Source organism: Fukomys damarensis, unplaced genomic scaffold (assembly GCF_012274545.1).
Source record: "Fukomys damarensis isolate Sample0158 unplaced genomic scaffold, DMR_v1.0_HiC HiC_scaffold_14, whole genome shotgun sequence".
In the NCBI taxonomy this organism is placed as follows: domain Eukaryota; kingdom Metazoa; phylum Chordata; class Mammalia; order Rodentia; family Bathyergidae; genus Fukomys; species Fukomys damarensis.
In genome coordinates, this window is record NW_022900926.1 from 22,142,929 (window position 1) to 22,167,901 (window position 24,973).

General features: G+C 37.5%; 1 protein-coding gene across 1 annotated transcript in view; it reads left to right on the top strand.

Annotated features, from left to right (window-relative positions):
- The window catches only part of Map3k5 (mitogen-activated protein kinase kinase kinase 5), a 219,957-nt gene that overhangs the window by 81,127 nt on the left and 113,857 nt on the right, over nt 1-24,973 (top strand). The window contains exons 4-8 of the mRNA XM_010626667.2: nt 11,083-11,106; nt 16,441-16,634; nt 17,374-17,542; nt 19,254-19,360; nt 21,764-21,934. Of these exons, the coding sequence (XP_010624969.2) occupies nt 11,083-11,106; nt 16,441-16,634; nt 17,374-17,542; nt 19,254-19,360; nt 21,764-21,934 (665 nt within the window). The remainder of the gene's footprint in view (nt 1-11,082; nt 11,107-16,440; nt 16,635-17,373; nt 17,543-19,253; nt 19,361-21,763; nt 21,935-24,973) is intronic.

A 24,973-nucleotide genomic window follows, 5' to 3' on the forward strand; every position in this document is an offset into this window, starting at 1 on the left:
AGAATTCTTTTTTTAAAGAATTACTTCTTAATGTAAAGAAAATCTCAACATAAAAAATAATTTTGACCATTTGCTCTCTTTTGCAGTATAATTCTAATTGTGAGATAGCATCATACTACTTTCCTGTGTACTTGGCTTTAGGAGGTAGGCACACCATTTGAGGGTGTAGAGAAATACTAAATTGTTCCTTAATACATTCTGAAGGAGTGCAAGGTTCAGATACCGAGTTCCTAATCTGAAACAAGAGAAACAAAACGGCATCTCATATGTCTCTGATTCCTGTGCCCCCTATGGCATCTCCCAAGGTTTATTCCACTCCAGGGTAGGCAGCTACTGTCTAGAGAGGGACCCAGACAATAAAACTGGACTGGACCTTCTACCCTTTATGAGCACTTGATCTTATCTTCCTCAGGTAACTCATATCCTTAGTCCAGTAAGTACTCTCAAAGCACAAGTTACAATTGACTTCAGCTATAACAATCATGTTTAGAGAAGGAAGTATTGCTAGCAAACCAAGAAATTCAAACCACTGCCTTCTAGTTCCTTGAAAGAGAGAGAGGAAAATAGGGCACTTTTCCTGCAAAAGAGATCATCTCCAGAGATGCTAAGTCAGAGATTCTGCCCCTGGGCCTAGGGCAGAGCAAGCTCTGAGAAATTTCTGTTGTCTATTCAGTCTTTTAGGCAACTTTTGTTAGCAGCTAGACAAGGCTACTCCTTTAAGGTCCATTTTAAATTCACCAAGCATTCAGAAACTGAAACTCTAGTTCTTCCTAGCAACCACAATCTACATAGTAAAGGCACCTTATGGATTTCCTATGTGCACATATTAAAGTAAGAGAAACGCTAACCAATATTCTAGTTAGCATGTAAAAACACAAATATAAGTTACTGATGGCTATTTTCTCTAGTGTAAGATAAAACAGTTGTTGTGAGTTGTCTTAGTCTGACTTTCTGGAAGGAGCAGTTTGTGAGAGAGAGTCTCAAGTGAACTCTTGACAAGTTGGAGAAAAGTTTAAAGTGAGTTTTTAACTCAGTAGCAGAGAGAAAGTCCAAATAAAAAATCAAGACTTGTCATGTAGAGTTACAAGATCCCAACAATAAATGTAACAGTACTGTATCCCTAAAATGTACCAATAAACTCAATTAAAGCCGAAAAAAAACCCTCAAGCTTTATAACATCCAAACAAATTTTCACCATATAGCATTTTATAAGTCCACAGTCAATGTTCTAAAGTTTATAATCTATCAGAAAACGCATTTTTCTCCCCTACCCACATAAATGATGAAGACCATGCCTAGGAGGTAGGGAGAAGGTTTGATAGTTTTTAATCTTTGAAAGATTTGTTTTTGATATTTGTCTACAGGTCTGTCTTACTACTAATAGAAAAAGCAGTCCAAACCTGTAGCTCAACTTTTAATGGAGGCTTAAGAAAGGGCTCTGACACATCGTTTCAGATCACTCTGAGACAGGATATCTGATGATCACTGACAGAGTTCCCCTTTCACCTCACTGAGGAGTCCAGATAGTACAAGATGTGGAGATTTTCTGCTGATTACCCAGATGGGCTGTTGGGAGCTAGTTTCTTTTGAGGGACCTTTGGGTATCCTCCAGAGAGTAGCCCTGGCCATGACCCCTCAGTTGTCACCTCAGTTTCCACCAGTTCCATGCATTCAGAGATCTGCCTCCGAAAGGAACCCAATTTCCTTTCTGGTTGACATGCCACCTGCCATTGGTATCAGTGGGATTGGGGATTCACCAGAGGGCAGCTGGAGAAACCTGTCCTCTGCTTTGAAAGTGGCAGCTGCCCTAAAAGCAATTACTAGCTGGCAGAGTAACCACTCTTTGTGTACAATTCTATAAGGGACAGATAAAAGCCTGAAATGTCTTTATCTAAGACAGTTTCATAAGACACCCATTGTATAGCATTTTAAAGCAACTAAGTGCAAATGCAACACATACAAAACAATAAAATGTAATTTTAACAAAGCACAGTGCATAAGAAAAACAAGAAATTTGCAAACATTTGAAACACACAACTTAAAATTAAGGCATTTTTTTTAAAAAGCTGAAACAAAGGCCAGAAAGAATTTATATGAAACAAAAACCAAAATCTATGAAACAAACAAAAGCCTATGAAACAAGTTACATACAATCTATGAAGCAAAAAGACCAAAGTTAGAACCTATGAAAGAAAACTCTTACCTCCGATCAGTAATCTTGGTGGAAGACCTCCAAAATGATCTAGGGGGAAGAGATGCAACTCTCAAACCTGCTGGATATCCTCTAAAATGGAAGAATGAATTCTAGGAACAATGGAGGTTAAGAGTAGGAAAAAATATGCTGAGGGAAGGAAAGCTTCTGTCTAAGAGAGACAGAAGGGGGACCGGAAAGTGGGTTGCCCCTTGGGTATCATTTCTGAGCCCCAGCAAACTATTTCTTTATGACAACGGCTCACAACTCCAATTCTTTGGATTCTTTCTTCCACAATGTTAGCTCCTTGTCTCCCTTCTAGGTCACTCCCTATTCACTTTAAACAATGATGTTTGTAAAACAAACAAAACCAAACACGACATACCATCGTACCACATTAGATAATTAGTGTAGAAGCTCTTGTAGCATGGATCGCTTGGCTGTGAAGAAACGGGAAACATGTACACAGCCAGTGGAAGAGTGTAACAGTGCTGCTTCTGAAAAACATTGGCAGTGCGTAATACTATCAGGTGAGCATATCTCCATGTCTAAGCAATGGCAACTCTGCCGTGTTAAAAATAACAAGGGTCTCATATGCATAAAGAGATGTAATCAAGAATGTTTATGTATCATTGTTAGTAAAGCCCCTCTCCTCAAAGAAAATGGTAATTATCTTTTAGGAAAATGAAAATAAAATACTTTTGGTACAGGCATTTAATGAAATATTGGAGAGCAATTAACACAAATCAGCTAGACCTTTACACATATTGACATATATCTCAAAAAAGAAACATTCAAGGAAAAACAAATTATACGTGTACTATATCATACCAGCTATACAAATGTAATTATATGCAAGACAATGCTATTATGCACAGTTGAGTTATGAAAGAACAGAAATGTGCATGGGAATTATAAACAACATTCAGAATAATTGCCTCTTTGTTGGATGAAAGAAATAAAGTTGGGAGAGGAATACAAGACTTCTATTATACCTAATGTAATATTTTGAAATTGAGGTGTTAGATATGCTTTTTATACTTTTTGTAGACCTCAAATATTTCACAATTAACCTTTTTTTGTTTTGTTTTTTCCTCATTGAGTTTATTGGTACACTTTAGGTATATAGTACAGTTACATTCATCATTGGGATCTTGTACCTTTACATGACAGGTCTTGGTTCTCATTTTTTCCCCTTGTCCCTGCCCTCCCTTCACCTTCTCCTCCCCTCCCCACAATTAACCTTTAAAAAAAAAAGAATACTCTTTATTTTCTGTATTCATCAGGATAATTTTACATATATTTTGATTTTGTGTGTGTGTGGGTGTCAGGGGATCGAACATGGGACCTTGCATTTGCGAGGCAGGTGGAGGCACAACTGAGCTAAATCCCAGCCCTATATTTTGATTATTTAAACTCCAAAATATTATTTTTTCCTCTGATATTCAGGTTATGGCTTAAAATCTTATATACTTGGATCTTTCTTTCTATACTCATATAGGCTTTATTCCAATTTTATTCATTGCAGAAGAAATTATTTTGTAGAAACTGATATACATATCAGCTGGTGGTGATTCAGTCTGTGTTTAAATTTAATGATTATGTTAGATCATTCCTTATTTAAGAAATTTAGCTGTATCTTTCTTTCAGCCATGGCCTGAAAAGTCACTTTACAGATGCGATTTTCCTTGATAGACTATTCTCTAAAGCCGTCAATCTCCATGCTTACTCTCTCACTTTCTCAATGAATGTAGTGCATGTGTAATGTGCTGCCTGAATTCGTTACTGTACTCTGTGCATCTGTTATACTCTAGATTGAGATCTGACTAACATCTCACTAGGAAATGACACTAAAAATTTTATGTGCACAGACTAAAATGTTCAAACACCATGGCTAATCTAGCCCTTATAAAATCAAGAAGTTTTAGCAATGTGACAGTTCCTTGAAGCATTAAAAATAGATTTACCATATGATCCAGTGATTCCACTTCTGAAGAATAAAAAAAAACCTCTAAAAGGGATATTTGTACAGCCAGGATCATTGTTGACAACGGCCAAACTGTGGAATCAGTGCAAGTGTCCATCAATGGATGAATGGATAATCTGTGAGAGGAAGGAAGTTCTACAAAATGAATGAACCTTAAGAACTCTTGTAGTTGTTCTGCGAAGCAGGTCCCTCATATCCAGACTCACGATTTTTACTCTCAGGTCCAGAGGGACCCAAAGAGCGTTTGTGTATGAAATTGGACACGTTTTCTGGTACCCATCTGCACTCACTTGAAGCAAATGGTTAAAGTAGAAGATTTGTAAGTTTTGATATCTATACGAGTTTTTGGTAAATTAATGAGGTTATCCAGGTAATTTTTATTACAGTACTTCAAATTTAAATGCATTCTTACTTGTACTAGGTGATCCACTCAGATTTCAAAGTGTTCTTAACCTCATAAATACATATGGATTCTCCTTTTTAATCTTAAACCTTTAGTTCTTTTTCCTAAAAGTTTACATCCCTTATCAAAGTAAGTGAGTACAATAAATTTCAAGCTTTAACCTGAGTTATGCATAATATTAAAATTTTAATTTTCCCAAAGGTTAATAACTCTTAGTTTAAAAATAGATTTTTGCTGGATTCTTTTAGCACTAACTTGGTCAGTAGTACAAAGTACACACTTAGTACATGTTTTCTTAAAAAGTAATTTTAAAATGTGATCCTATAAAGTCGTGTAACAATTTGTGAACCAGCATCATCGGCCCTGCCCCTTTTAGACTGCTCTGTCTCCAGACATTCCCTAAAGGCTCCTGCTTACTTTGTAACCAGCTGTTGACGTAGAATCAGAGGTTTTTAAAATTGGCACTCTGTCCTTTCCTGGGTTCAACGCTGCTGCACTTACACTTTTTATTATTTATTTCATGGAAAACTTGTTTTGCTGTTGTGAGAAGAAGCAATCTTGCTCCTTTGTTTTGCTCATTTTGGAAATGATCAAGTTTTCATCTGAGCTATAAGTATTCCATTTCAAACTGGAGACAGAAAAGGTAATTGGGGGAGCAAATCAACACTACAAGCAGCCCTGCTTTACAGAGATTTTCTCTGAAGATCTTGAATTGACAAACTCAATGAATAATTTATTTAGTAGGAGTTAATTTATTTTCCAGTTGCAGAATCCCTGAGGTTATGAAAAGGGCTTAAGACTGGAGAATCCGTTTTTTTTTTTTATGTCAATTAGTGATATTACATCTTCTAAGGTATTATCTGTAGACTGGATAAAATAATGTTCTGTTTTCCTTCCTAATTCTCTTTAATCCCCCACCTGCTCAGCATTTCTAGTGTCTTATTACCATTTTGTCAATAGGAGAGGAAAATCTGCACTATGAGGTATGAAAGATAACATCGTATCTCTGCGTTGACACCTGCTGTATTTATAGAGACTCCCTTCATAGGCCTAAGAGTTTGAATAAAGAATAGGAAGGAGTACCCTCTGCACACAGCAAAACTGGGGGCAAACCCTGCTTTCTGTGCCTTTTTGTTCATTATAAATAAATGATTCTTGGGTAGTTGATCTTTGTGGCAATCCTACCCATCACATTCTTTGGGTCCTTGTAAAATGCATCTTTGAAATTCACTAAAATTTATGTCAAGTATGATTTACTGTACAGAAAGCCATTATACCTGTGATGTTTTAACAGTACACTTAAAAAATACATGCACTTAAATAATGTGGTTCAATTAGGTATCGCTGAAAGAAACAGTGGTGACAGAGAAGAGGAAGGAAGTTAATTATAACAATAGCAATGCAATATAAAATGAAGTTTGTGTTAAGCTATGCTCTATGTATAAAATGTCACTCATCATCTGCCCAAGCTCTAAGACAGTATCTATTCACATAGAGTTCTCTCACCGAGAGATTTTTTTTTTAACCATGAAACAAAATTTAGAGGGAAGGAGAAGAATAGAGTCTAGAATTTCTTTTAAGATAATTTTTCAAGTTTGGTAAAATTTTAACCTGATATTTGATACAGGTGTTTTAGTTGACAGTTTGTCCTATTCAAAGGAAAAATGATGTATTCTTAGCCCTGGCCATGAACAACATGGGCACAGAATGCCTCTAGATCTGGTAGCATTGGAATTGAGTTGTCTGCTTTGAGTGATCAATACCTGATGTTATTCCTGGCTTTAAGGTACCGCAGATCATTTTGTAAACTAATGCCATTTGGTCTCAACACACAGACCAATGATACAGAATAGTTAAACTTATTTCATTTTGTTTTAACATACAACCCAAATGAAACAGACAAGTCAAGTAATCGCTTCCTGGATTGAACAGATGAAAGTATTTTCTTTAAAGATGAGAAGCTCAATAAGACATAGTGACTTGTTAGAGAGACACATAACTGGTAAGTGTCAGGACAGGAATGAACCGTATGTTCTTTGACCCATCATTAGGTACCTTCCCTCTAAGACTATCTGTAGATTTTTTTATGTCCTCTAAAAGACGAGTTTCTAGATTTCTGGTAGATTATTATTTTTTGCTTGCTTGCTTGCTGGTTTGCCTGTTTTACATTGAGCTTTTCTGAAAGCACAACATGAAAACATAAATGTACTTGGTTTCTTATCTTTAAAGATCCTGTGTCATGGTTCTGTGTCCTATATGTTGGATTGTTCTTCCTGAGCCTGCTGGGCTTTATTTCAGCACTGTGCAGAAAGGAGGAGGGGTGATCACTCCAGTGGGGCCCAGCATGCTCACAACTGCACGTTTACCTTTGAAACATCTGAAATTAGGGAAGAAGGTAGAGCAGAGAAGTACATGAAATATTCCTCTTTTCCCCAACTTTAACCGAAAACCTGCCAAGTTCCATTGGGACAGAAAGAAGGACTGGATGGAAGACCCAGGAGACCACCAGCAGGGATCATATTCTTTCCCTGGGCCAGAATTCCCAGCGGCACCTTTCTCTCCCTCCTGGAAACTGAGGTCCTGTTCCAGTCATGCTTCTCCAGCTCTGCGCTGACTTCGCCACTGCACAGCAGCTGCTCCCACCTCCTTCCCTGCTGTGATCACCTATGCTTTGAGCACAAAAATTTTCTGATGTTGGAGATACTCCATTTCTCTAGCATTGTGATCTTTTCAAATTTATATTTATCCCAAATAGCTACCAAGAGGTGTCATTGTCTTCACTAATGAGACCTAGACCCGATGTCTCTTTTGTCTTACTTTCTTATTCGATTATCAAGGGGTACTAGGAAATAGAAAACTCAATTTTGGACATTGCTGGTAGAGCCGGAGTGAACTGACCAAAAACTTTAGACAAGTACAAGGTCATAGTGGGGGTGTGACATCTTAAGAAACATCCTGCTGGCAAGAAACTGGAGTTTATGTTGATGTTACTTTTTACTTACAGGTACTTTTAATGAGAAGTTTCCTTAATCTGATATGAATTATAGCACCTGCATCTTTAATTCATCCCAACTTCCTGTAGAGGGCTTAATATAAATTAAACATTCTCTGTTCTGCCTCAGTAGATAACTTGTTAAGGTCTTGTTTGCTATATATTTGGCTTGAGTTAAAATACGCAAATAGTACCTTTTCTTCTTAAAGTTAACCCCCCATTTAAGGTTACACAATAAGTAGAGAATAAGGTCTTTTTCCTTTAAGAGAATGATTTATGTCCACTTAGCTTTGACAAAACGTAAGTTAACATGGATTCTGTAGATTGTGATAGGAATAATTTTCATCTAGTTTCATATTTGTTCTAACACATGCATGATCTGAAATGAAAGCAGCAGAGACACATGAGAGGGTCGTGACTCCAACAAGCAGTTCCTCAGGAAGACAGCATGTTGGCTCTGAGCCCGGGGCAGCTGTGGTGGTTTTCCACAGAGCCTCTGGCTCACTTGGCCACCACCACGCCTCTTCCTGCCACTTCCATTTCTGTGCTTGATGCACAAAAGAGGGGCAACTTGGGGAGGTTGAGGGCACCGCTCCAGGGGCACAAGGACAGCACTAACCATGATAGCTCTCAAACCAAATGCAAGTAGTGAGTAGAGCCTTGAAAGAGACCAACAACCCTTCAGTCCAGTGGTCTTAGTACACTATAGTAGAGAGATAAGAATGGCATGTGGCTCACTGGGAGTGGAGCCAGAACTTACATGTCTACCCTAACTTTGTGCAGAAATTCGAATGTATACTTTTTACATCCATTAATTTATTCATTTACTCATATTTTTATTGAACACATAGTATATGTCATAATATGTGCTGAGCAATCTGTACAGATACAAGTCTGGACGAAACACACGGTCTTTGTACCCAAGGAGCCCATGGAATAGGGTGGGAACAGGAGGGTCAGATGAATAAAAGTGTGTGCTATGTGAAGGGCAGTCAAAGGTGCTTATGAGGTAGATGATGGCAAAATGAAAGGCATTGTCTAACTTCTATTGGACGCATAGGTATCACCCATCACAATCAAGGCCAGCTTCACAGAGAGCAGGTTTCCTATCCCCGGCAGAGAGGACACTCTCCTGTACCCGATGCAGAGAAGAGCATTTCCTCATTATTGAGCGAGACAGGGAAAGATTCCTGTTGAAAGAGTGCAGTATCTGTGAGGGTATGGTCTGCTGCTCTGGGGAGAGGCTCCATCATTCAGCTTTGGAAAATTCTGCACATTGTGCCCCTGACCCTGTGATTATCCAGAGTTTCTCTATGTGTCTGTGCATGAATTGTGTGTGTGTGTGTGTGTGCACACATGTGTGAGTGTGTGAGTGTTGTAGGTATTAACCCTTGTGAGATTGCTGGAAAAGCCACTTTCAACCTCATCTTCCTTTGATTTCCATGCCTCTAGTGCTGCCCTTGCCCAAGCTCTTATTATAATGTCCTTGGACTTTTGCAGTCGCCACCTAAAGGCTTTTACGCCCCAAAGACTAAATACCATCTAATTTATATTTCGGAAACTAACAAGGATTACTTTTTAATTTGTCTTTCTTAGGTCCTGCATTCACCTGACACAAAAATTTGAAACTACAAAAGGGAAAAGTTGTTCTCCCACCTTTATCCCCTAGACAGCCAGCAGATTCTACTGGCACCTACTGTTATTACTTTCTGCTATATCCTGCCAGACGTATTCTCTGAATGTAAAAATTAGAATTGTGTCTTTATACATAAACAGGAACCTAGGATAAAGAACTGGTCTGAACTTTGCTTTTCTCAGTCAGCAGTGGAGATGGAAAGAACTTCATTCTTTGTTTGGCTGCCTTGCTGGTGGAGGCACCATAGTTTATTCAACCCATTTCCCAGTGGTGGGCATTTATGTTGTTTCCAGCCTTTGCTGCTACAGTGTCCCTGTATGTGCTGATACTTCTTTATACAAATCACTCCTCTTACAGGATGCTTTGGCTGCTAAGTGGTCACTGAACACAGTACTTTGTTTAGTATCCAAAGCCTTCTTCAAAATGTCCCCAAGTAAGTGTTTTATCTTATTATCTGTATGTGTCAAAGTGAACTTTTTGCTTTAGCTCAGTAATTATATTCAAGATATCTTTCAGATACCTCTTTAATTCTCTCTTCTGTGCATCCCCAAATGAACTGTCTTCTTTGTGTCCTAGTCGTGGTGTTAATATTTATTGTTCCTTAAAGGGACATTTGCTTTCTCTAGATCTCTAGCCTGCGTTCTGTCCTGCTGGCTTTGATTTTGGAGTTGTGTCTGTCTTCATAGCTCAGCTTGTGCTCCACCTTCTATATTCCATGCTTCTATGTCACTTTTAGCATGTGTGCTCACCATGCATGTCCATCCAGACTTATAATGGTCCTTTTTAAATGTGTGCGTTTCCTGTTTTGTATCAGCAAGACTGAGATGTTGAAGGATATTCTTTAATATCTTATGTGCATCTTTATGACTCTTAACACTACCCAGTGCAATTTCTTCCTCTGTCAGTTTTGTTTACTCATCCATTATTCTTGAATCTTCAAAAACCTTATATTCTGTTGTGCTCCAAAGCCCTTGGTAGTTTCTCTTTGTCCACTGTGTTGATTTAGCATCCTGATCCTGGGAGGAAGGAAGATGGCCAGTTAGCTGGGCTCGGCATCTCTACATTCACCTTGGCAGATCAAGCCCGTCTCCTTAGCCATCCTTGAGGCTCTACAAATGCCTGTTTCCTGTTTCCATGACGACACACATGCCATTTTTTCCCCAGTACACTGTCCCATTTTTCTCTTTTCTAAATAATGATTCCTCAACCTCAGTGAAGCCTTTATACTGCAGGCTTTTCTAGATTGTCTCCCCAGTGTGTTAAGTTTTTTAACATCTAGGACTAATAATAGTGAGCTTTTACTGGGAGCTTTCTATGCACCACATACTGCAAGACTGCATTATGTACATGATCTCACTCAATCCTCACAACCTAGAAGACAGGATCACTGGCCAGATGGTATATTTATCCTTTTGCACTTGTTGAAAAAATATCTAAATTATATTTGTGGTCATTGTTGTCAGATGTTCTTACTCTCTACATGGATTTGCCAGTGGCCAATACCCCTCATTTCCCTTGTCCCCTCCCAGGATGTGAGTAAGGTTGTGCTTAGGCAGAGCAAACTTCTTTTAATATTTATTCCAAAGAGATTATGGCTGATCAGATAATTCTTCACATACATATTCTGTGGAAATGATTTTTAGATTATTCAGTTTGGGGATTTCATATGATTGTACTGTTTTCCTTAAGCTATAGACAAAACTGTGCTTTATCTCCTGCATCAGATTGTAAACTACTCAGATGCAGAAACTTACTCTGAACTCTTTGAAATTTCTAATTATTAATATAATTGTAAATGTAAAATATCCCACATAGAATAGCTCCATAAAGGTCATTGAATTAATTGATTTTTGTATTTTTTCTTATTTTTCAGGAAATTATTTGCCAGAAGAATACTGTGAGTATTTTGTTTAACCTTCTAGAAATTCTCAAATCTTTTCTTTCCTCTAATCTCTGGGATTTTTAACTTTTCACAAATTGTCAATTTCTCTAGCTGTTATTCCTCTTCCAACTTTCTTACGTATCAATATATACATGATTATTTTACCTAAATACTACATTATAGGAATAGATTACACTAATACTTGGCATTTTTAATGTGTAGTTATATTTTGGAATTTATATACACACACACACACATATATATACACACAAGTGTGCCTTTTTTTCAATATTTCTATTGAATATGTAATCTGTAGATCCACATATATAGAAATAAATGTATCTGAACATGTATTTATCATCTATCTTCTTCCTAGAGGGCTTAAGTTCCTAAGTTTTGTAGTTTGCCTCTGAGACTACACTACATAATTCTAGCCTCGTATACACACACACACACATATATATACACACAAGTGTGCCTTTTTTTCAATATTTCTATTGAATATGTAATCTGTAGATCCACATATATAGAAATAAATGTATCTGAACATGTATTTATCATCTATCTTCTTCCTAGAGGGCTTAAGTTCCTAAGTTTTGTAGTTTGCCTCTGAGACTACACTACATAATTCTAGCCTCGCATACAGAATTAAACAAACATGAAAAAGTGACAAAAATAAACTTTAAGTTTAAAAAATGCTGCATGCAGAAAAATTATATTACAGTGGAAACAACCTTGTTAGGCTAGTAGCTATCTGTGGAAAGTAAGCGAGTATTTTAAAACTTTGCAATTTAGAAACCTCTGCAGTTTAGAGTGAAAATAATATATGACATAAAGTCTGCATGTGATTGTATTTAAGGTGATGAGATTCATGGTACAATTGGTGGTTTTTTCTTAGATCGGAAAATTTTAAATTCGTGCTTAAAGTTTCATCAGGGCAGAGAGAGACCCAATGCATCATAGATACTATCGCCATTATAAACTAACTCATCCTTTGCCTCTCAACAAGAAGTGAGCATTTATTGTTTTATACTTCAATTCACTGTAACAAATTTTATTCAACGAGTACTGATTGTCCGTGAACTATGTGCCAGGCTTTAGGCATGGCGCCAGAGAGGACTCGGTGCAGAACTTAAGAATGGAAGTAACCATATTCGTAGCTATCCCAGAAGACACCAACTGAGCAGGGCCAGCATCCAGTTCGGGGAGAAGGTCACAAAACAAGTGAACAGATTCGGAAACTAACCTAAATGACGTGCTGAAGAGTGGGTGGCTTTATGTCTAAGTCCTTCAGGGAGGTAACATTCCCTGAAATCTGAAGGCAGAGAGCCGGACACGAGCAGAAGTAGGTTGCTAAGAATACTGAATATTTTACGTCATGAGTAAGTGGCCCACTGGCTAAGGAAGCAGCTGTGTTCTGAGGGCAAATCGAATATTTTGCATTTCTGTTTCAATATGTTTGAACGCTGAGAGCTTTTCTTTCCGGAAGCTTAATTCATTTTCCATACACGCTTATGTTCACCTCTACATAGTTCTTATCTTTTTTTAAACAGTGAAGACAATCAGCTAGAAGAAGACTAGATTTTGTGCTGTGGGATTTTGCAACCATGAAACAAAAGCTTAAGCAAGAAAAATTGATGGTATTGCTTTATGATCACTCCATAATATTTTGAAATTTAAGGAAATATGTTCTTTCTTTTATAAAATTAGATTTGGATATTTTAGAATTAATACTTCACTAATAAAAGATATTTGATGCACTTGAGACATCTGGGGGTTTTGTTTGTTTGTCTCATTAGGTACTTTATTTAGGCTGGCCTGGAACTCACAGTGTTGCCTAGGCTGGCCTGGAACGTGCGGTGATCCTCCTGCCTCAGCCTCCCATGTACTGGGAGGGAGATGTCTGTTTTTGATCACATACTGATTGTTTGCTTTATTTTGGATTATCTTCTATTTCTTTTCTTTTCTTTTTTTTTTTTTCTTTTTTTTTCAGTACTGGGGATCGAACTTGGGTCCTTACCCTTGTGAGGCAGGAAGCAGAACCACTGAGCTAAATCCCTGGTCCTATCTTCTATTTCAAATTGTGAATTTAGTGGCAATCTGCAAATCAAAATTGCAGCAATCAAGTTTCTAAGGTATAGGTGAGCCATCTTGGGAAAAAATGTTCTCATATTATTAGTTTTCATCATTTTGAAAGACTTGCTTTCTCAACCTTTTGACATTGATAGTGGAACTTGAAAAAGAAGAATCATTGCCTCAGGATCACAGAGAAGAAACTCCAAATTGTGTGATGAGGCCAGGAACTTCCATAAAAGTTCTAGTTATGGTATTTTCAACAAGGGCTCTGAAGGTTTTCAACTTTCAAGAAGAATTCTCTACCTTGGTGTTTATTTCAAGATCTGCTTTTCTTGCTACTGTTGTGACTCTCATTTTCCTCCTTTTACTCTTTGTCAGACATCTGATAGTCATTTTCTTCCAAAATACTTTCTACACATACATTACTGCCCAGTGCCCAGTCCTTGGGATGTATAGTTCATGCCTTATACGCAACTACTATACACATGGTTTTAAGGTTTCTGAGAACTTCAATAAGAAGCAAAAGAATAATATTCTAAACCTAGCATATGATAATATTTTTCTAGATTCTTGGCTTTTCATCTGTTTGTTCTCATTTTGCATCTTAGAAAATTCAAAGCATTTTCTTTTGTGATTTTGAGTGTGATGTATCTAAGGGTATTTGATTGTTCTTTTGTAACTCATGCATAGTTCCAGTAGTGGCAAATCTTTTAGAGCTTTCCATGATAATAAGTTGCCTGCTGTGGCACACGTGCCATAAGTTTGCCACTACTGGGAGGGTATAGAATACAACCTGGTTGATACCCTTGTCTTTTCCTCTTAGGCAGTGACTTGGTGAAAGGAGTAATTAGATGGGCATGCAGTGAGATCTTAGTAACATTTTAGGAGCAGGGCAATTCTCTCTCTCTCTCTCTCTCTCTCTCTCTCTCTCTCTCTCTCTCTCATTAGTCTTCCAATCATTGTTGCATGAAAGAGAACTGAGGACAGGAATAATTCAGTGTACTTGATTTCAAAGTCTAACTTCATCCTGTTGAACTTTTTTTTCTTGCATTAGCTGGAAGTCAAGGGTGTTTCTGTTTCATTACTGATGTACAAGTGCCCTAAAGCAAGCTGTGTTCATAAATATTTAAGCCTGGCTGTAAGGGTGTTAGGCATATTTTGTCTCTTTGTTATGAGCAGGTTTCCTGTTGAAGGTGATGGGAACCTGTTAGCACTAATGTGGGATGGTGTGTAACCCCTAAAGTAGTGTCATGCTGTGCACAAGTTCCCTAGGCTGGAGTCCCATTCCCATGATAGATACTACCCTGTCCACTCATCCATCAAAGAGACAACAGCATCTTTTTCAGTGAATTGTGGTAAACACATGACCATGCATACCTTGGCGTACAGCAGTGGTGAATTAATGCTTGTTCTTGCTGATTTCTGTGTCAACAGTAGGAGAAATGCTGTCTTGTTCTCCGTGTGCCAATAAGGCTGGCAGTGCATGCTCTAGTTGCTCCTGTTGCAGTGATAATAGGGTTCACTGCATTTCCCATTGTGATTCTGAGCCTTTTGTTTCGCTTTTCTCTGTGTTTTTTCTTAGGATTCTTTCCCGTTTCCTTTGATTTGACTATATCAAGTAATTCCTAGGTCTGTGTTTTGGCGTGTAACGCTCTTATATTGACATTATATTCCAACTCTCTTCTGACATTTTCACATTAAATCCCATCCTGTTAATCCCCCAACATCCCATCTTCTCTAGAAATAAGCATTTTACCTTATCCTACTTCAAATCACATCTCAGCCTTTGGAAGTTCTTCTCATAGCTTAACTGGAAGTTAGGCTCTGTCTGTGATTTATTATGTGATATGCAGCAAGTTCCTCAAATTGCAGTGTGTTCATAAACAAGTCTAGCTGTACTTTGTGAATTCTTTCTTTCTGTTAGCACTACAACTCTTTTTAGGTGGCCCCATTTCAAGGGGCCTTTGACTCCTTCCCCAGGTGCAGATCGTTCTTTCTTCTGAGTGTTGAACACGAGTCTGTTTCTACCTCGCCACCACTACTGATGCAGTCGTGCTGTGTTGCCTCTGCCTAATTTTCTTAAATCGTGTCTTTCAGTCCATCCTCTTATCTGTCCCGCCTGCCAAAACGCACAGCTTTGGTTGTGTTTTCTTTCCACGTTGGGGATCCTTTTATGGTTTTGTTTAAATATTTAGTTTAATTTAGTTTAAATATTTAGAATATTTAATTTAAAATCCTTTGCTTTGTCTTTACTTGAGGCTTCCTTCACATTTGCTTACTCAGGGTTACCCAATCCTCTTCCAGAGCCTTCTTCCCAGCAGTGCTTTTGTTGCCCTGAATATGCCCTAATTAGCACCATTGCTGATAGAAGATCGGTGACCCCAGATTGTATTGAGTGAGGGGAGAGTGATAGCTACTGAGATTCCCTAGAGGCAGGATCTGCAGGGCCAGGCCCTGTAGACTACAACGCAGCATCCCATCTTTATCTCAGAGGTACCTGGTGGGCTCCCCGCAGCTGCTGCAAGCAATCTGATACAGGGGCTTGGAGAGAAGAGATGGGCAGGGTTTGGGGAAGGCCAGAGCAGGGAGATCAGTTAATACTGATCACAGAGGCTAAGGCCAGGCATGCTGGGCGCTTGGCCGTCAGTGCTGGCGGAGAGGAGGGTGGCAGATAGACAAATGTGACACCCATCGTGGAGGTAGACTAAATAGGACTTTGACAAGTGTGCAAGGGGAAGGAAATGAGAAATCAGGGGTAACTTCTGGGTCTCTTGTTTTAATGACTGGGAGACAAGGGTAGCGTGGCTGAGGGAGTGGCTGTGTCTTGGCTGCATGCCCAACACTGCCTGTAATTGGGAAGCCCTTTGAAGCATAGCTCTTAGTATTTCCCGGTACTGTATTTGTGCTGTGTCACCAACTACCTTTGAAATTCCCTGAAAGCTGACAGTTGTGCTTTCAACTACTTTGTTTTCCTTACAACATGTGTTCTAGTGCCTTAGCCCGCATAAGGTGGTGAATATTTATTTAATGGTTGGTAGAAACTCTTCTTTACTTTTTTATATCATTGGTAAGTCTTTATGATATTGAAGTAAGTAATTAAAGAAATTGGGAAATTTCCTCTTCCTAGGTCATAAATAACAAATGAGGCTGTTCTGTTCCCCTTCACATTCAGAACTACTATTTAAAATGAGTCCCTGGAGAAGGAGCCGGGATTCCTGTTGCTGTGGCGCCCCCAGGTGAAATCCTCGGGGCTTGTTCTGACTCTCTCCACAGATGTGCACTGGGAACTACTCCTTTATCCCTTACATGGTGACTCCGCACAACAAGGTCTACTGCTGTGACAGCAGCTTCATGAAGGGCTTGACGGAGCTCATGCAGCCCAACTTCGAGCTACTTCTGGGGCCCATCTGCTTACCACTCGTGGACCGGTTCATCCAGCTTTTGAAGGTGGCGCAAGTAAGTTCCAGGTAATGTCTCATACTGCTGCTTGGTAATGATCAGGAAATGTTATTCTACTTCATTCATTTGTATTTCTTATCAGATGGTTCCCAGCATACAGCCAAGAACCAGAAAAAAATGTACAGTATTCTCTAATTGGGTAAAAAAGGTGGCATCTAGTTCACATATTGCATTTTATTCATAGAACCATTTGACATCTATCCCCACCCCCCAAAAGACTATTAACTGCTTTATAGTAGTGGCAGAGTTAAACATACATATGCAGATCACAGACAGAAACAGCAGAATATGAGTAGGGACTCTTAGGGTAAAGCTAAAACTCAACAAAAATTTCTGAGAATCTATTTTAATTAAAATGATTATTTGTATTAATGGATGTTGATGCTGAGTTAGAAGTAAAGGTTATATTATGGTCAGATTATAGTAATATCTAGTTTGTTTAGGACAACTTCTACTAAAGCAGCAAAATAAAAAAAGTTTCTGTTATTTTAAGTGGCATTATGCAGGAGAATTCATTAACATGGAATACTTTTGTCTTCAGCTCTTCCTAAAACAAGACAGAATATTAAATACACGGACTCCCGAATTTCTTAATGATGCCAAATATATGAGATATTCATTCTATGCATCTGAATGAATTGAAAAGTACTCATGTGCAAAAGTCATTCATCTCCTTATAGAATTACTGCTTGTCATTGAGATCTTTTATACTGTTAATACTTTGAAATGTGTGGTTTTTTTCACTAGCCAGTACTTCCGGGAATCTATACTCAATGATATCAGGAAAGCTCGGAATTTATACACTGGTAAAGAATTGGCAGCTGAATTGACAAGAATTCGGCAGCGGGTAGACAATATTGAAGTCTTGACGGCAGACATTGTCATCAATCTGTTACTCTCCTACAGGGATATACAGGTGAGAAGATGCTTAAAGTAAAATCGTTGTCATGCCGCCTGTTGGAAGAATAAGGATGTGTTAGCATAAAATTTCAGTTTGCTAATGTTACCCATGTTGCTGCACATAACTTCTTATTGTTTGGCTTGTGTTTCACATCCGGGGATTTTATGATCAGTGAAAAAGACTTATATATGTTAGCCAACAGTGGTTGTGAAATGCTTATAAAGATTTTACTTTTCCTCCAAAAGAAGTATCTGCTCACATAGCTAACCCATGGACAGTCTGTTCTAGTCCGTTAGCCTCAGGCACACCTATCAATAAATGAAAGTTTTGTTTTGACAAGTAGCAGAAAATTCCTAGGGCTTTTTGGACATATCTCTTACTTCTTGAAATTGTGTTGTTTGAAATGGATAGTGCTGGATCTAACTAGCCAGAAGCAAGGAGTCTGCACTTGATGAATTATAAAAATAACTTAAAACTAATATAATCTTAAGCACACTAACATGCTATATTATTTTTAATGACATATCTCAGAAATTTAAAAATATGGTAAATAGAATTAAAGTGTGCTTTGAGTTGCAGATTTACTATTACGTTTTTCTTAAACTTTTTCTTCCAGATCATTTTCTTTATTAGTACATGTTTGCAGTACATGATGTTTATATTCCTTTTGGGGAGTTGATATATATATATATATATATTTTTCTTTATTAGTACATGTTTGCAGTACATGATGTTTATATTCCTTTTGGGGAGTTTATATATATATATATATATATATACATTCCTTTTTTATCCCTTTTCCGTCTCTTCTCTCCCTCCATATCTTGATTTCCTCTTTGAGAAAGATCTATCTCCCTACTTCCTATTATCTATCTTTTATTTTTCTCTTTGTTCCTTTGTTCCTCATATAAGAGAAATCAAGTAATATTTAAGCTTGTGTGTCTAATTAACATTATGATTCAGTAAAAAAACATTATGTTCTCAACATCCATCCATTTTCCTGCATATCTTCCTGAAAGACACCATATTACAGTGATACATGCATACCCATGTGTACAGCAGCCTGATTCACAATAGCTAAATTTCAGAAGGGCCTCTGTGTCCATCAACAGATGAATGGGTAAAGAAAATGTGATATTTGCACACAATAGAGTACGTACTACTCTGCCATAAAGAAAGATAGTCTTGAGTTATTTGTACTTTTTTGATAGTAAAATATAAGTGACTTCCGGCTTCTTATTCCCACTCTCAGGCTTTTAAATCTATGGAAAGCTTTACATGGACAGGAGAGGCTCACATACATGGAGAGCTATGGCACTGAGGAGCCCATGGCTAGTGGAGCTTACTCATGTGATATGAAACCCTTTGCTCTTGTAATAGAAGTTCAGTCAATTGCTCTTTGCCCTTGAAATGTTTTTGTTTCCTTGAAAGTAATAGATAGAACACTGCAGACCAGAGCCTGGCTCTGTGGAGAAGTGAGCCATCCACATGTAGACAGTAGAATGCCATCCTATTGGCTGTTTCTTACTTGTTTTGCTGATTTTTGTCAACCATGGTAACTATACTTCTAATAGTTTTATCCAAATTTCTCAGAATTAAAAAACAACAGCTTTTTGTAGTTCTTCAAAGTATGCCATGGACTGTAACTTCTCATTTAATTCCCTTCTCCGATTCAGAACTTTTTCCTAAAGGTTTAATTCTCTACCGTTCTCCTCTTCTTTGAAAGGACTATGATTCTATTGTGAAGCTGGTAGAGACTTTAGAAAAACTGCCGACCTTTGATTTGGCCTCCCATCTCCATGTGAAGTTTCATTATGCATTTGCTTTGAATAGGTAAGAAGAAAACCGCTTTCCCAATGCACTATTACATAATATTGTTCAACATGCAGGATTTCACTGGGAACTTGTGGCTTTGCAATAACTCCCTGTTAGGATGTAATATTAACATATCTAAAGTGTAAGAAGCTTGCATTCTGTTTTTTTATTTTTCTGCTGTTTTTGTCAGTAGAGGTCTCACACTATTTGTATATTTAAATTCTACAGTTCTCCTGTGACAACCTTTGTATCTAATATTTATGTTTTGAAAACTTTTTAAATTATATGAACATGACAGTTGTTGCATTGTGTTATTTAGGGAATAATGACATGAAAAAAAATTCTGTATGTGTTCAATACAGACTCGATTTTTGTTGGGGGAATGTTTGAGTCCAAGAATACAGAACCTGTGGATATGTAGGGCAAACTTTATACTCAACATTAGATGGTCATTCACACAAGTATTAACTAATGCAGGGTAAGGATCATTATATTTCTCATCAGAGACTATTTTGTCCAGAACTCCCCTAAAGAAACTTAATATAATCACAACTCCGTTGGTCACATTTTAGATTATGTGTCCATGAATTTTGTAGGATTGAGACTGACACTCTCAGCCCTGCCTCTGCCTTCAGTCTGCGTTAGAGATGCCTTGATGCTACTTCCTGTGTAGGGTCACTATGGGGGGCCATCCATGCTCTGGTCATGGAGAAGAACAGATCACTGAACTGTGCCTACTTTGTTGTCTTATTTTCTTCTGGGATAAGAGAGTTGACTAGATGTGTCATTGCCGCAACTAAAGAGACTAATGAAAAGAAAAAAGGAGGGAATGCATTTATGGAACACATGCCGTGTGCCATGTAAACCTTGATTGTTTTATAGATTAGGCACCTGCAGCTTGAAAAAGTAGAATAATTGTCCCGGAAGGCTACCAGTGCACCTGCCACAGGATTGGGGCTCCAGTCCAGGTCCTCCTGGGGCAGAGACTGCTCCTGGTCACTAAGCTCTGACACCTCAGCATGTCACTCAACCAGAAACAACTGCCTTTCCTTATTTTCTACCAAAAGTGTAGAATTCTCTACCTTTATCATCAAATGTATAATGAAAGCCCATTTTATCTTCCAATTTATTGAGTGTCTTTTAGATTTGATAGGCGTAAAGATTGCCTGCTCTGACTGGCTTTCACCATCTTTTGGTACTGGGGATTGAACTTGGGACCTTGTACTTGCGAGCCAGGTGGTGGAACCACTGAGCTAAATCCCCAGACCTTGACTGGCTTTCACGTAAATCGCTTTTTGAAAGGTGGAATAGAATATGCTATATTTGAAATTAAAAGATTTTAAATTTGTGAGCCTCTTACAATTTTACTTGGCTTCTTCTCTCTTTCCTAAAGTAGCATATAGCAAAATAATAAGCATATCTTTATGAAGCAGTACTCTAAACTCAAGAAGTTTAGTACAATAGATAGAATGAGCTTTTCATGGGCCAAAAATTTGAAACAGTACCTCAAATAGAGATGACAATCTTGTAAATAGTAGCAGTATTGAAATTTAATTTAAAGAAAGAAATTTAATTCTTATGCCATAGTTTATCTAACGTGTATAACTCAATGGCTTTTTAAATATATTAATAGAATAATATGCTACCAACCTCAACAACTTTTAGAACAGCTCATTATCCCTATAAGAAACTTCCTACCCACTAGCAGTCACTTTCCTACTTCTCCCCAAATCCTTAAGTTCCTGGCAACCAACCACTGATCTACATTCTGTCTCTTTGGATTTGTCTAATCTAGATAATTTATAAAAATGAAATTATACAGTATGTGGTCTTTTGTGACTTTTTCATGTAGAGTAATTTTCCACAGTCCAGTGAAGGAAAACTCTCAGAGAACGTTTGTCTGGTTTGGGGAACTGTACACACATATTATTTAAAAGTGAGCTACATGAAGCCATTTGTTTAGATAATGAATTGGTCATGCATAGAAATCAGGCAGCTCTTGAATTAGAATTGGTTGTTGGTATTATCTGTAAACTAGTTTGCTGAGTGCTTTGGAGTAAAAGCCATTGAACCATAAGGTCAGGTGTTTGTTTCTGTTTGGGATAATTGTCTTCTAGTTTCATTTCATCAACTTGAACCTGCATATAAGCCTCAGGGAAATTGGAAGAACTATGGATGGGTAGGTACAAATCTATCATCATGATCAAAAGTACAACTCAAAAGAGAGCCTTGCTAAGGCCCAGTAGACTAGAAAATTGCTTAGAAGAGAAAGCTTCAGAGCACTCTTGGAATCTAATTCTTGTTTTTGTTCTGCTGAACTTCACGAATGTGAATCAACTCATTTAAGTAGAGTTTGAGAAAGATAACTCACCCATATTGCTTTTATGATCTCTTTTCAAACAACAATATTCTCTACCTTAGGAGAAATCTTCCTGGAGATAGAGCAAAAGCACTTGATATTATGATTCCTATGGTGCAAAGTGAAGGGCAAGTTGCTTCAGATATGTATTGCCTGGTTGGTCGAATCTACAAAGACATGTTTTTGGACTCTAATTTCACTGACACTGAAAGCAGAGACCATGGAGCTTCTTGGTAAGTACAGAGGCTATAAGTGTACTACTTGCTTGATAAGTCCATGGCGTGAAAAATTGTGTGCAAATGAGAGTGGTAAAATATTAGTATTCTTATGCACTGGGTTAAATATTATGAAAGAAATGTGAGATTGTGTAATGTTAGCACCTAATTCATTTAACATGTCAGAGTAAATCAGGATAAGTTGAATACATAGATAATCTATATAAACCATATAACATAAATAAAATATAATTTTGTGGAAAATTTAGAGAAAAACATTAAAAAGCTGAAAGAATGGAAAAATATATCGAATGTGTGGGTAAGAAGGCTTTATGTTTTAAAGATGTTAATTCTTTCCAGAAAAACTTTTTATGTGATTTGATACATCAATTCTGAAATTTATTTCAAAGAATAATGGGTCAAGAATAAGCGAAGCAATTTTGGAAAAGAACAAAGTGCAGAGACTTTCTCCACAAGATAACATGTAGCACATCCTGTAATCCCAGTACTCAAGGAGGCTAAGACAGGAGGATGGCAAGTCTGAGCCTAGCCTGGGCAACTTAGTGAGTTAATAAGACCCTGCCTCAGGAAACAAAAACAAAAAAGGCTGGAGATATGGCTCGGTGTGAAGGCCCTCTTTCAATCCCCAGTGTGAGATGAGAGAGAGAGAGAGAGATCTTAGTGTAGTTGTAGGTGTGAACAAATAAAATGTTGGAACAAACTGAGATGTATATGTGTTGTGATTTATGACTAAATAGACAGGGCTTCATGAACTAGGGCATAAGGCTGGTCTCTTTAACAATAGTATTGGGAAATATATTTATCTTTTCTTGGAGAAGTAAAATTGGATTTTTTTTTTTCCCTTGCACTTGCGAGACAGGCAGCGGAAACACTGAGCTAAATCCCCAGCCCGATTGGTTCTTTATTTTAAGTGAATTAAAAACCAAAATATGAAAAAAAATATGATTTAGAAAAATGGTTTTAAAATGCAATATAAAACACAAACTATATTTATGACTTTGGGATACAAAAGGATTTCTTAAACAAGGCTTAAAAAATCCCATAAAGAAAAGAATGGGAAGAATAGGTTGTGTTAAAATGTGCCTGTGCTCCTCAAAGTACTAGCTTTTGGAATAGGCAGAATGTGTTCTGTTGAATGATCACAATGATCTTGCCAATGTCAACTATATTTTTTGGAAAAATACTAAAAAAAAGAAAAGAAAAATGTTTAAGGCGAATAAAAGGTGTCAGTAACGGGAGGTTTTGATCCTTGGACAAAGGATAGCACAGAGGGTAAAATCTTGATGTAAATGGCTTTTCCCTTAGGGACTCCTAGGACTGTATGGCTGGGACAGGTAGAAGCCAAGCCAGACATCACAGTCTTTTTAGGCTGCAAAGTCATTCTGAGATCACCTGAATGCCAGGTGAAGATGCCGTAAAGGAAAGAGCCCTAAATTTGTGTGAGCCCAGTAAAACTCAAAAGAGTCCTGGGGCAGTGGCAGCTGGAAGACTACAAAGATGAACAGAGATTTTAGCAGCTGTCATTGTAGAAGAGACAGTTGGGAATGTAAACCTACCAAGTCAGAGGGACTTGAACTTTCCAATGAAATTCTGAAGTGATCAAGCCTTAGGAACAGAAACTACATCCCAGGATGAAGGGGAGTGCATTAAAATTAGGGGAAAGACCAAAACAGAGCTACCCTAATAAAATTTAAAAACAGGTTTCCACATGATCAAAATGAATCAAGAGTAATTTGCCTGATGTAATTGAACTTAGCACCCTCAGGAGTAGGATTACAGAATCCAAACTCTCTACACTGTACCTAAAATGTGTAATACACCATGAAAACCATGAAGATGTGAAGAAATGGAGAAGAATCCATAACTGAGAAAAAAATATCCATCATAGAAGTAGACCCATGAACAACACAAAGTTTGGAATTATCTGTCAAGGACATAAAATAATAACAAATTTCTTAAAGAATCTGCTTGAAAAGGTGAATATAATGAATGATATTATAAGAAATTATAAGATATGTAGAAGTTGAAAAGGGACCAAATGGAAATTTTAGAGCTGAAAAACATAGTATCCGAAGTAAAAATACCAACAAATGGGAGTGATGGTGGCTAGGTAGCGGGTAATACTAGAATAGGCCAATAAACTGGAAAACAAGTTATTAGAAATCAAATTAGACAGAGGAAAGGAAAAGATTGAAAAAGAAATTAGTAATCTCAGTGACCTATGAAATAGCATTGAGAGGTTTAAAATGCTTTTAATTTGAAGCCCCAGGAGAGGAAAGATAAATATTTGAAGAATTAGTGGCCAAATATTACCTCAATCTGACAAACACACACACGCCTACTCACACACGTACTACCACCACCACCAGCAAGAACAAGAACAGCCCCCATGTTTAGGGAGCTCAATAAAATACATACAAGATAAATACAGAGAAAGTCATCTCTTGGCACATCATAAAATTGCTAGAGAATAGAAATGCAAGAAAATGGCATAAATGCAGCTAAAGAAAAGATACCCTTTGTAAGGGAAAGAGATTGCTTTGAAGGAAGCTGAAAGAAAATTGAATGACACCATTATATGTGGTTAAAAAAAAAACTCAACTAAGAGTTCTTATACTCAGTGATAGATAGTATCTTTCAAAAATGCAGGTGAAACAAAGGCAATGCTAGGTAAGTAAAAACGGAAATAATTGTTGCTGGTGGACCTTCATTACAAGAAATCTTACTGGAAAACTTCTAGGCTGAAGGGAAAAAATACCACCTGGATACTTGGATATATATAGCAAAGGATATTGAGTACTGGAAAAGATAAATATTTGAGTAAGTATAAAAGATTTAATTTAAAAAGTAAATTATAGTGAGCAATGTATCTAACCAATATAGGATTTGTAGTCACTCTATAAATGACTCCTAAGTATCTTTAAGAAAAGAAATATTTAAAGTATGCTTAGGATATGAATAGATCATTTACAAAAGAGGAATCACAAATGTTCACTAAAATATTTGGGGAGGAGAGGTATTGGAGATTGGACCCAG